The sequence below is a fragment of the Oryctolagus cuniculus genome, chromosome 5 (genome assembly GCF_051225735.1).
Source record: "Oryctolagus cuniculus isolate XC-2025 breed Fujian yellow rabbit chromosome 5, ASM5122573v1, whole genome shotgun sequence".
NCBI classification, from domain to species: Eukaryota; Metazoa; Chordata; class Mammalia; order Lagomorpha; family Leporidae; genus Oryctolagus; species Oryctolagus cuniculus.
Window position 1 is genome coordinate 98,665,267 of NC_142871.1, and position 14,137 is coordinate 98,679,403.

A 14,137-nucleotide genomic window follows, 5' to 3' on the forward strand; every position below is an offset into this window, starting at 1 on the left:
ATGATACTCTCTCATCCCACCCCACCCCCCAAAAAAGAGCATCCCTGAGTCTGCTGTGACATTCAACATTAGCTACATTCCACAGCCATCAATGGGGCCCAAAAAGCTGGCCTGTCAGTGCGCAGATGCACTTCTCCTTATTAGCCCAAAGGCAGTGCTGTGTAGAAGCACAATTTTATCTTAGTCAGGGGCTCTAGTTCCACAAGTCTCATTTTTGGGGGGGAAATTTTGCCAAGAAACCAATTATTCCACACTGAAAGATGTTAGAAAACGCTACAGCCTAGCGAACCCTAGCCCAAAAGACTGTTTTCAGCTACAAGAGTACAACAGTGTGACATTCACATCAATGGTCTGGCCTGGCCTCAGGAAGTTGCAAGATGGAGTTGGCTAGGCCAGGGTCCAATTCCGAGCTTCACCGCCCAGGTACAGAGAGGGTGTATGGCCGCCCTTCATTCCCTGTTCCCTTCTTCTGGCCAGGAGGGCCTCATGTTGGCCAGGCCAGTAGGATCCCTCAGTCCAGAGCTAGCAAAAGAAGGTCTTACTGAGTCTTTCCATAACAGCCAAATGTGGCAGGCTAAGTCCAAAATTGGACAAAAGAACCCAAAACAACTACAAATTGCAGGTTTCAAAGGCAGATACCAGAGTTGAGCAGAGGCAAGATTTATAAAAATGCACAAATAAGCTGTCCAAATCATCAAGGTTAGTTCTAGGTTTACGGTTTAAAATAGGCAATCAACCCAGCAATAACTTCTATTTGTCTGAGATAGAAAGGAGGATTAAATGTGAACATCTAGAGACAGACAGACATCTATTTGTAAATCATCTACCTTACACAGTGCGTGACACAGAGTAAGTTCTCAGTATAAGTGAGTAAGATGAAGGATGGTGTGAATGAAGTCAGTTCACCCCCACTCAGAATCACAGGAATTCAGAAACGCTATCCACTATGTCAACCTTCCCCATAGACATCCTATTACATAAGGCAGAAATTCACAGAGCTGCAAGAATACCAGTTAGACTGAAGAAACAAACCCTAAGCACCATGCCAGCCTATGTGGTATTTACTACAAATATGCCTTAGCTTGAAGCTATGTGTGTACCTGTTTGATTGATTGGATTTTGTTCTTACTGTTGTTTTCATTCATTCATAACACCAAAGAAACTAAGAATAATAGGAAAACACCAAGCTAAAAGCGTAGGTTTACCTTCTACATAGTGCATTCCTTGGAACAATTAGGGTACCCCATGTCCCAGGGTGGAGGAAGTCACCAGGACCAGGGACTTTCAGTTTTACAATCAGGGGTATCCCAGGTAAACTGGGATGAGTTAATCACCCTATTTTGATGTAATGCTCAATTTCTCTTGGTCTTGATTCTCCTGAGGAAACACCCGGTCTGCTAAATGGCTGCCTCCAAATCATCAGGATGGTCAAGCAGCAGAAGCCAAGTGACGCCCTGTCAAAGGGAGTCACTGCAATCATGATAGCCAGTGTCCAGTGAGCAGGTATCATGCACCAGGCATGGTTCTAAATGTTTTAACTGAATTATCTCAAGCTTCACAAAACTTCCGTGAGCTATTACTGTTACACACTTACACATTTTACAGATAAAGTTAATTTCCTCAAGGTCACACAGATTGTAATTATTCCTCTTAGACTCGACAGTGATTCTTTTAGGATGTTAAGTCAGATCACATCATGCTGCCCGTCAAAATTCTCCAGTGAATTCCCATTACACTCCATGTCAAACTTGAAGTCTATACCTTGGTCACCCGGACTCATTATGAGCCCAACTCCCAGCCTACCTACCTGTATCTGACCTCATTTCCTGATATTTGTCCCCTCACTCCCTGGGCTCCAATGCACTGCCAGCCTGCTGTTCCTTGACTGCACCAGATGAGCACACACCTCAGGACCTTTGTGCACTCTGCTCCCTGTTTGTGTGGGTTCATTCTTATATTTCTTTGAGGTCTCTGCTCAGGTCTTTCCTGACATCCCTACAGAAAATATCAAACCAAAACTCACTGTCTCACTCTTTCTCTTTCTTTCTCTCTCTCTCTCTCTCTCTCTCTCACTTACACACACACACACACACCCCTGGATATATGAATATGAATGTAAGTAAACATATATTTGTGTATTCATTTATTGTCCGTCTCCTCAATACCCTCTGAAAAATAAACTTAATGTGAGCAAGGGCTGGAATCTGTTCTGTTCCCCGTCTTATCCCAATGCCTGGACACAGAAGGTCACTAAATGTCTGAGCAACGAATACATCAGTGAAGAATCCAGGACTGGAACTCAAACTGGGAAACTTCGGAGCCCGGGCTCTTACCGCGGCGCTCTGCCACCTCCTTTCCTAGAAAGAAGGGAGCTCACCTTTGGTGCATTCTAAGATGTTCCAGCGTCTGTAACAGGAGCAGAACTGTCCGAGAGAGCTTTCTAGGAAGACGGCTTGGATGCCCTGCTTCCCGTCTGTTTGGCACTTACCTTAAGTAGAATGTTTAGAGAAGTTTTGTAAGGCTTGAAATCTGAGAAGAGTGTAACAACCCGAAACTTCACTTCTTGTGCTGGCTTGTACAGGGCCTTGTCTGTTTGAATGAAGACAGATATTCTCTTGGTCTCAAATGATAAGCGGGTACTATTAGAGAATAAAATCTCATCCTGGGCACGCCCGGTCACACGTAGCTCATACATCTCATCTGCACTGTTCAGGGGTATCTGGGGAGAAAGAAGAGATGACAGAATCCAGAATGTTTTATTTACAAGTTAGGAAAAAAAAATTAAGTATAGAATATTGTCTAAAGTAATTGCAATGTTGAAAAATTTGCCCCTCCTAGGCATCCAAGTCAAATCATTTGTTTTCCCTCTTTTAATGTCCCATAGTTTGTTCTTGAAGGACAGGGCAGGGCCCCGGGAATGGGGGGCCACACACCATGAGCCTCTGTCATCAGCAGTCATCTTGCCATTTCCTAGTCCAGTTACAAATCTCTCTGGTTCAGAACATCTAACATCCTTCAACATTCTTAACCATGCTCTCCCTATCTGAGGCAGTCAGCCAGGAAAAGGTACATTTGCACAAGGCCTGTTCTTTTACCATACTCTCTCTGGCTCTTCTGGGATGCATTCTCTTCCTGGCCCTTGCTCATCGTGTGGCACAGATAGGTAAGGGTGATGCTGCTGCTACTTTTCCTAACACCACCAACAGAAATCTCACCTCCCAGCATTAGCAGGCCAGAAGCCATGCTAAGCAGTGTACACATCACAATAATCCTACAGGTGGGTCATTTTGTTAAAACCATTTCACATACAAGGAAACAGGGGCCAGAGGGGTTAAGGAAGTTACTGCGGGTCACCAGCAGAGATTCAAACCCAACATGAGCTATACTACTTGATTTTAAAATATATCCAAAAATTCTCTGACCTTCCTCCCTTCAAAAAATAAGAGCCTAACTCTCCAGACTTAGTGACTTGCATCTAAAGCTTAGAATGAGGCCATGTCACAAAGAGAATAGCTTCTACATGTTTCTCTGTATCTCTCTCACTACTCACTCTGCAGGAGGCCAGCTGTTACATGATGACAGCACCTGTGGAGAGGCCATGGGGAGAAACTGGGGCCTCCCACAAACTATCACCAACCATGTTACAGATGAGAGCTTAAGCCACCCCCACAGAGGGTCCCCCAGCCCAAGTGAAGCCTTCAGCCCTGGCTGACATCTTGATAGCAACCTCATGAGACCCAAAATCCAAAGTCAGAAATGCCCAGCTATGTTGCTCCCAAACACTTCACCCACAGAAACCGTAGGAATAAAAGTTTGCTGATGTTTGAAGCCAATGTTTGTGGTGACTCAGCAATACACATCTACTACGTCTGATTGTTAATTATTTTCATATGAAAGCTGAAATCCTAAAAATACATTCTAATTTTTGCAAATAAGTTTTGTCCACATATAGCTTATGGGGAGATTTTCCAGTAACAGAAGCAGCTATAAAGCTATCAATATGGTTAAGAATACGAGGAAAATGTAAGAAATGTTATCACCAATAAAATGGTAAACAACAACAATTTAGAGAGAGCAGTACTGATGTCTGCAAATACATTGGAATACATCAAAAAGTAAGATGAATTAGTGAATGGACAGAAAGACAGGAAGATGGGCAGAAGTATTATAGAGCAAGTACAGTAGAATGAGAATGGTAGCTACTAAGTGATAGGGATAGGCTTGATTGCTATGACATTTTTTCATGTTTTTTGCGTATTTAAAAATTTCATTTAAAAATGTTAGGAAAGCTGCAGGAAGAGCCTGGTGTGAATCTGGTTTGGAGCCCTGTGGGGGACAGTGTACCTGTCAAACTAAAGGAGAAAAAAAGGGAGGACACATTTTGCTCTCCCCAACCACCCAGCACCAACATCCTGTAACCAACTGAGAGAGGGAGGGTGCCATTTTGAACATACATAACAACTGTGCACCTTGTGTCTGCCTCCAGCAACCAGACGAGAGGAGGTGTCTAAGTCTGGCTGGGAGAACTGACAGGGGCTGGGCACTCATGACTGTGAGAGCCCTGTGTGCTGGAATAGACTGTGAAAACACTGTGGCTGCATGTGAGGGCACAGAGTATGGCTGGGTCTTTGGGCAGTCACTGTAGGCAGCTCCACACGCTCGGGGCTCCCTGATTCCCTGGTGAGGGTCACTGCTACAGGATCACACTGACGACTGCACAGATCATTTGTGTGGCTCTTATGGCAGCATGGATGAATGTTGTACCCACTGCAGCTAGCACACAGGCATTGATTTCCTTGGAGGAGAGGGAGTAAGCACGAAACTAAGCCAACAGAGCTCATCAAACCTGCCCTCTGATTTAAAAAAAAAAAAAAAGGGAGATTTAACACACCCAACTTCAATGTCACCTTGGACACGCCCCTCACCCTGGAGCACTGAACAGGGCTCGCTGGTGACAATCAGCACATACCTCTGGATATTCACTGAATGAGCAGATACTCCATTAAGCCACAGAGGCATAGTTCAAAGATAAAGGCCATCACAAGGAAAAAAAAAATAAACTAAGAAGTATCTCCAACAAATGCCTAAAAATAAATGCAGCAATTCAAGAAATAAGAATAAGGAAGACAACATGACATCCCTATCAGTACTAGAACAAGAAGATAAAGAGATTAAAGGAACACCGGAAACAGAATTCAAAAAATTGATCATAGAATTACTCATAAGTAATCAGAGGCAAATCCATGAATTAAAGAAATCCACACTTGACATGAATAAAAATATTTCCCATGAAATTGAGATTTTAAAGAGAAATCAAAATGAAATATTAGAAATGAAGAATTTAATAGATCAAATAAAAATGTGGTGGAAAGCCTTCAAAACAGACTCTGTGAGGCAGAAGAAAGAATATCCAAGTTAGAAGACAAATCTCTAGAAATTTTACAGTCAGATCAAAAAAAAAAGAAGAAATCAGAAAACTAAAAAAGAGTGTAGGAGATTTATGGACTATTAAATGACCCAACATACAGGTCTTAGGAATTCCAAAGACATGAAAAGAGAATGGATTAAAAGGCCTTTTTAGTGAAATCATTACAGAAAATGTCCCTAATTTAGAGAAAGAAAGGACATCCAAGTACAGGAAGCACATAGAACTCCTAATAGACATGACCAGAAAAGATCTTCACCATGACACACTGTAGTCAAACTCTCCATAGTAAAACATAAAGAAAAGATTCTAAAATGTGTACGACCTTGACTAAATAAGGTTGGAGTTTGTGAATTCAAGAGTTTTCTATAGCCTTGGCGCTCATGACAAGAGCCTTGGGTGATTACTGACATCATAAATAAGAGTGTTGGCCAGCGCCGCGGCTCACTTGGCTAACCCTCCACATGTGGCACAGGCACCCCGGGTTCTAGTCCCAGTTGGGGCACCAGATTCTGTCCTGGTTGCTCCTCTTCCAGTCCAGCTCTCTGCTGTGGCCCGGGAAGGTAGTGGAGGATGGCCCAGGTCCTTGGGCCCTGAACCCGCATGGGAGACCAGGAGGAAGCACCTGGCTCCTGGCTTCAGATCAGCGCAGCATGCCGGCTGCAGTGCACAGGACACAGCAGCCATTTAGGGGATGAACCAACAGAAAAGGAAGACCTTTCTCTCTGTCTCTCTCTCTCTCTCTAACTCTGCCTGTCAAAAAAAAAAAAAAGTGTTGATTGTTAAATCAACAACGGGAGTCACTGTTCACTTACTCCCCATGTAGGATCTCTGTCCTTAATGTGTTGTACTATGCGAATTAACGGTAAAGCTAGTACTCAAACAGCACTTTATACTTTGTGTATCTGTGTGGATGCAAACTGTTGAAATCTTTACTTAGTAAAATCTTTACTTAGTAAAGATTTCTACCTCTGCCTCTGCCTCACTGTAATTCTGCCTGTCAAATAAATAAATAAAATTTTTTAAAAATAAACAAAATTAAAAAGACACTATGTAATCATTAAGGGATCAATACAACAGGGAGATGTGACTATAATAATCATATACACACCCAAATACAGGGTACCTGGCCATTAAGAAGAAATGTTAATGGATCTAAAGGGAGACACAGCCTCCAATACAATAGTTACAGGGACTTCAATACCCCACATTCAGCAACGGACAGATCAACCAGACAGAAAATCAGCAAAGAAACAACAGAGTTAATCAACACTATAGACCAAATGGACCTAATAGATATCTACAGAACTTTTCACCCCACAATGGCAGAATATACATTCTTCTCATCAGTGTGTGGAATTTGCTCTAGGATAGACCACATGCTAGGCCATAAAGCAAGTCTCAGCGAATTCAAAAAAAATCTAAATTATACCATGCATCATCTCGGAAGAATGGAATTAAGCTGGAAATTAGCAACTCAAGAATCTCTAGAACATACGCACACACATGGAGACTGAACATGCTCCTGAATGAATAGTGGGTCATATAAGAAATCAAAAAAGAAATCAAAAAATTTCTGGAAACAAATGAAGATGACAATACAACATATCAAAACTTATGGGATACAGCAAAAGCAGTGTTAAGAGGAAAGTTTGCAGCAATTGGTACCTACATCAAGAAATTGGAAAGGCACCAAAAAAACAAGTTATCAATGCATCTCAAGAACCTACAAAAACAATAGCAAACCAAACCCAAAATTAGTAGAAGAAAGGAAATAATTAAAATTAGAGAATAAACAAAATTGAAACAAAAAATACAAATGATCAACAAAACAAAGAGCTAGTTTTTTTAAAAAAAATAAACAAAATTGACACACCACTGGCTCAACTAACTGAAAAGAGAGAGAGAGAAGTCCCAAATCAATAAAATTAGAAATGAAAAAGAGAAGGTAACAAGAGATACCACAGAAATAAAAAGAATCAAAAGAAATTACAAAGAGCTGTATGCCAGCAAATCAGGAAACCTAGAAGAAATGGATAGATTCCTGGACACATAAACCTACCTAAATTGTTTAGAAAATCTAAACAAACCAGGAATGAGTAATTAAAAGACACTCCCAAAAAAGAAAAGCCCAGGACTGCATGGCTTCACTGCTGAATTCTACCAGACATTTAAAGAACTAACTCCAATTCTTCTCAAGCTATTCAAAACAACTGAAATGGAGGGAATCCTCCCAAACTCCTTATATAAAGCCTGCATCACCTTAATTCCTAAACCTGAAAAAGATACAACAGAGAAATAGAACTACAGACCAATTTCCCTGATGAACATATATGCAAAAATTCTCAACAAAATACTAGCCAATCAAATCCAACAAAACATCAGAAAGACCATTCATCAAGATCAAGCGGGATTTATTCCAGGTATGCAGGGATGGTTGACCATTCGCAAATCAATCAATGTAATACATCACATAAACAAATTGAAGAACAAAAACCATATGATTATCTCAATAGATGCAGAGAAAGCATTTGATAAAATACAATATCTGTCAAATAAAAAAAAGAAGAAAGAAGTAGAAGAAGGTACAAAAAAAAAGGAAAAATCTTCCATGTTCATGGATTGGAAGAATCAACATCTTCAAAGTATTCATACTAGCGAAAGCAGTTTATCAATTCAATGTGGTATCAATCAAAATACCAAAAATATTTTACTCAGATCTAGAAAAAAACTGATGCTAAAATTCATACAGAAACACAAGAGGCCCCGAATAGCTAAATCAATTTAAATAACAAAAACAAAGCCATAGGCATCAGATTACCAGATCTCAAGACAAACTACAGGGCAGTCATAATTAAAACAGCCTGGTACTGGCACAAAAGCAGATGTATATACCAATGGAACAGAATAGAAACTCCAGAAATAAACCCATGCATCCACAACCAACTTACCTTTGACAAAAGTACAAAAAGCCACTCCTGGAGCCAAGACATTCTCTTCAACAAATGGTGCTGGGAAAACTGGATCACCACAAATGGAAGTATGAAACAAGACCCCTACCTTACATCTCACACAAAAATCCACTCAAAATGGATCAGAGACCTAAATCCATGACATGATAACATCAAATTAGTAGAAAACATTGGAGAAACCCTACAAGACATTGGCACAGGGTAAGACTTCTTGGAAATGACCCCAGAAGCACAGGAAATCAAAGCCAAATTTAACAACTGGGATTACATCAAATTGAGAAGTTTCTGCACTGCAAATGAAACACAGCAAAGTGAAGAGGCAACTGACAGAATGGGAGAAAATATTTGCAAACTATGCAAAAAATGCTCAGGATTGCTAACCATCAGGGAAACACAAGTCAAAATCACAATGAGATTTCACCTCACTCCTGTTAGAATGGCTCTCATAGAGAAATCAACAAACAATAAATGCTGGTGAGGATGTCGGGAAAAGAGAACTTTAATCCACTGTTGGTGGGAATGTAAACTGGTAAAGCCACTGTGGAAGACAGTATGGAGATATCTCAGACAGCTGAATATAGACCTACCTTATGACCCAGACATCCCATTCCTGGGAATTTATCCAAAGGAAATGAAATCAGCATATGAAAAAGTTATCTGTACCCCCTGGTTCATTTCAGCTCAATTTATAATAGCTAAGATATGGAATCAACCCAGATGTCTATCAACTGAAGATTAGATAAAGAAATTATGGTATATATACACTATGCAAAATCTCACAGTGGTAAAAAAATGAAATTCTGTCATTTCCAACAAAATGGATGCAACTGGAAACCATTATACTTAGTGAAATAAGCCAGTCACAAAAAGACAAATATGATATAGTCTCTCTGATCTGTGGTGACTAATAGAGTAGTTAAAATGTAATCTATAGGAGTGAAACTGACACTTTGAGATGTGATGATTCTGAACACCAACTGCCTTAACTGTTGGGGAATAATGTTTTTCTGATTTGGTTTTGTTCTTTTTTTCCTTCATACTAATTTGTGAAGTCTCTACTTAGTGTAGGGTTAACCTTATGAGTATAAAAATTAACTGAAATTGATCTCTGTAAAAATAAGAATAGAAAATGAAGAAGGAGGAGGAAGAAATATGGGAGTATGAGTGGGAGGGAAGGAGGGATGAAGAAGCATCATGTTCGCAAATCTATATATATATTAAATGCATGAAGTTGTATTCCTTAAACAAAATATTTTTTTTTAAAAAAAGAGTTTGGTAAAGTGGCAGGATACAAAATCAACACACAAAAATCAATAGCCTTGGCCGGCGCTGCAGCTCAACAAGGCTAATCCTCCGCCTAGCAGTGCCGGCACACCTGGTTCTAGTCTCAGTCGGGGCGCTGGATTCTGTCCCAGTTGCCCCTCTTCCAGGCCAGCTCTCTGCTGTGGCCAGGGAGTGCAGTGGAGGATGGCCCAAGTGTTTGGGCCCTGCACCCCATGGGAGACCAGGAGAAGCACCTGGCTCCTGCCTTCGGATAAGCACGGTGCGCTGGCCGCAGCATGCCGGCCACGGCGACCATTGGAGGGTGAACCAACAGCAAAAGGAAGACCTTTCTCTCTGTCTCTCTCTCTCACTGTCCACTCTGCCTGTCAAAAAAAAAAATCAATAGCCTTTGTATCCACAAACAATGCCACAGCTAAGAATTTCTAAGATCAATCCCATTCACAAAGTTACAAAAATATCAAATAACTTGGAATAAATTTAACCAAGGACATCAAAGATCTCTACAATGAAAATTACAAAATATTAAACAAAGAAATAGAAGAAGACACAAAAAAAATGGAAAAATCTTCCATGTTCATGGATTGGAAGAATCAACATCATCAAAATCTCCATACTATCAAAATCAATTTATAGATTCAATGTCATACTATTCAAAATACCAAGGACATTTTTCTTATATCTAGAAAAAACAATGCCAAAATTCATATGGAAGCACAGGAGACCCCAAATAGCTAAAGCAATCTTATACAATAAAAACAAAGCCAGAGCATCACAAAACCAGATATCAAGACATACTACAGTGCAGCTACAATCAAAACAGCCTGGTTCGGGCACAAAAACAGATGGATAGACCAATGGAACAGAATAGAAATGGCATAAATCAACCCACACATCTATAACCAACTTATCTTTGACAAAGGAACTAAAATGAATCCCTAGTGAAAGGATGGTCTCTTTAATAAATGGTGCTGAGAAAACTGGATTTCCACATGCAGAAGTATGAAGAGAGCATTGGATTCTGTCCTGGTTGCTCCTCTTCTAGTCCAGCTCTCTGCTGTGGCCTGGGAAGGCAGTGGAGGATGGCCCAGGTCCTTGGGCCCTGCACCCACATGGGAGACCAGGAGAAAGCACCTGGCTCTTGGCTTCAGATCAGCACAGCGCGCCGGCCATGGCAACCATTTGGGGGATGAACCAACGGAAGACCTTTCTCTCTGTCTCTCTCTCTCTCACTGTCTAACTTTGCCTGTCAAAAAAAAAAAAAAAAACCATACACAAATCTTCTCAAAATGGATCAAAGACCTAAATCTATGGCCCAATACCATCAAATTATTAGAAAACATTGGGGAAACCCTATAAGACATTGGCATAGGAAAAGACTTCTTCAAAAAGACCCCAGAGGTAGAGGCAATCAAAGCCAAAATTGACAATTGGGACTACATCAAGTTAAGAAGCTTCTGTACTGCAAAAGAAACACTCAGCAAAGTGAGGAGGCAACTGACAAAATGGGAGAAATTATTTGCAAACTATGCAACTTATAGAAGATTAATATCTAAAATATATAAAGAAATCAAGAAACTCAACAACAACAAAACAAACAACAAAGTGAAGAAACTGGTATTTTTCTAAAGAGGAAATCCAAATGGCCAAAGATACTTTAAAAATGCTCAGGATCACTAGCCATCAGGAAAATGCAAATCAAAACCACAATGAGGTTTCACCTCATCCCCATGAGAACGGCTTTCATCCAGAAATCAATAAACAAATGCTGGCGAGGATGTGAGGGAAAATGTACCCTAATCCACTGATGGTGGGAATGTAAACTGGTACAACCACTGTGGAAAACATTATGGAAATGCCTCAGAAATCTGAATATAGACCAGCCATCCCACTCCTGGGAATTTCCCCAAGGGAAATGAAATCAGAATATGAAAGAGTTATCTGTACCCCTACATTTATTGCAGCTCAGCTCAATTTGCAATAACTAAGATATGGAATCAACTCAAATCTCCATCAAGTGAAGACTGGATAAATAAATTACGAGACATGTACACCATGGATACTACACAGCAGTAAAAAAAAAATGAAATCCTGTTGTTTACAACAAAATGGATGAAACCTGGTAAACATCATACTTAGTGAAATTAGCCAGTCCCAAAAGGATAAATACAATATGTTCTCCCTGATCTGTGATAACTAATAGAGCACCTAAAAGGTAATCTATAGAAGTAAAATTGATACTTTGAGATGTGATGACTTTGAATAGCCCTTGTCTTGACTGTCGAAGAGCAGGGTTTTTTCATACAATTTTGAACTCTTACTTAGTATACAGTTAATCTTATGTGTAGAAATTTAATTGAAAATAGATTTTAGTGAAAATAAGTATGGGAATAGGAGAAGGAGGAGGAATACAGCTTGGGAATAGGGTAGGAAGGCAGGTACAGCGGGAAGAATCACAATGTTCCTAAAGTTGTATTTATAAAATGTATGAAGTCTATACACCTTAAATAAAAAATGTCTGAGGAAAAAGTGTTAGGGAAAACATTCAGTATTGTCACCTTCAAATAACCTCTGGTGTCATTGTTTGCCTTTCTTCAATAAATAAATATTTACTGAAAATGTTCTACAGAATATACCAGGCTGTCTTAGGTACATAAGATACAATATTAACAAAAGACCTGTGCCCTGGTGGGGCTGGGTGTCTGTCTAGTCAGGAACTTGCACACTTACATTGTTTTCTCAGGTGATACCTTAGTCTTTTTTTTTTAATTTTTTTTAATTTTTATTATTTTTGACAGGCAGAGTGGACAGTGAGAGAGAGAGACAGAGAGAAAGGTCTTCCTTTTTGCCGTTGGTTCACCCTCCAATGGCCGCCACGCCCGGCGCGCTGCGGCCGGCGCACCGCGCTGATTCGATGGCAGGAGCCAGGTGCTTCTCCTGGTCTCCCATGGGGTGCAGGGCCCAAACACTTGGGCCATCCTCCACTGCACTCCCTGGCCACAGCAGAGAGCTGGCCTGGAAGAGGGGCAACCAGGACAGAATCCGGCACCCCGTCCGGGACTAGAACCCGGTGTGCCGGCGCCGCAAGGTAGAGGATTAGCCTATTGAGCCACGGCGCCGGCCCGATACCTTAGTCTTCAGATTCTTTAATCAGCTTCCTGATACTACAAGCAGGAAATTATATATGCCAGGAACCAGTATATCATAGGCTTATAAACATTTCATGCTTTAATATAAGCCAGTTTCCAAAGGAGAAATATCATGTTTTCCCTGATTTGTGGTAATTAAAATACAGAGTACAAAAAGTAATTTATATGTATGAAACTGACATTTTGAAAATTGATTATTGTTTATAGCCTTTGTCTATACTCTTGAGGAACAGTGGTTTTTCTACTTACTATTTGTTGAATTCTGTATTTAGTGTAGGGTTAAGCTTGTGATTATAAAGCAAAATGAAAGCATGTCATTGTAAAAATTAAAAGAAAAAATAAGAAAAGGAGGAAGATGGAAGGTGAGATTAGGGAGGAAGAGTGGGCAGGGTGGGAAGTATTATTATGCTCTTAAAACCATATACATTAAATTCTTCCCTTTATATGAATAAAAATAAAATAATAATAAATAAAAATATGTGATGGGATTTTTATTTATGATTTGAATCCAATTTGGTCATTTTTAATAGCACTGAGACACTGGAATGAAGACTAATGTCAAATCAATGATAAAGGTGTCTCAAAGCTAAAGAGGCCTACTAATCCCAAGGCTGTAAAAGATTCAGAAAATTACAGTTAGCACAAACAAACCCAAAAACACTTTATTCAACTCTCAACTCCATCCTCCTTCAGAGAGCTGATGCCAACCACTGGATGTTGTTGACCAAACTTTCGCTTTTTTTAGGGGTTACCTTAACTAATTTGCATTTTCTCCCATTAAAAAATCTTGCCACCCCATATGTAAGTTTAGAAAATTTGGAATCCTCAAAAATTCAGGGCTAATCCTGGTACTGGAAAAACCACAGGTGACAGTATGGGCTCTGGTCAATCAATAGACCTGGGGTCTCTGAGAAGCATGGGGCAGCACTGTGTGCCTTGCGATTCCTCCATGGACTGTGGATAGTACTTGGTCTTCCCTTGTTAATGGGAACATCTACTAAGAATGAGACTGGAGAAGATGGCAGAATAGGAAGGGAGCACACTGATAGTCTGGGAAGAGACAGTTTAATAAAAGTGGAAAGACTGCAGGTTCAAGGAAGACTTGGGGAAGAAACAGCAGAGGAAACTCTTCCAGAACTAGTGATTCATGGTGGACCTGCGGGGAGGGCATGGGAGCCCACGGCTCGGGACACCAGCAGTGGAATCTACACACCAGCACTGGAACGTGAGGTGAGCCGAACCTCAATAGCTCCAGACACTGGCGGGAAAGCAGAAGGAGGAGCCTAGAGGGAACGAGGCTTGAAGCCCCG

The 14,137-nt window shown here is 40.5% G+C and overlaps 1 protein-coding gene across 1 annotated transcript in view; it reads right to left on the minus strand.

The window, feature by feature from the left end:
• The window catches only part of CD109 (CD109 molecule), a 168,114-nt gene that overhangs the window by 116,386 nt on the left and 37,591 nt on the right, over window positions 1–14,137 (minus strand). The window contains exon 4 of the mRNA XM_070073883.2: window positions 2,489–2,719. Within this exon, the coding sequence (XP_069929984.2) occupies window positions 2,489–2,719 (231 nt within the window). The remainder of the gene's footprint in view (window positions 1–2,488; window positions 2,720–14,137) is intronic.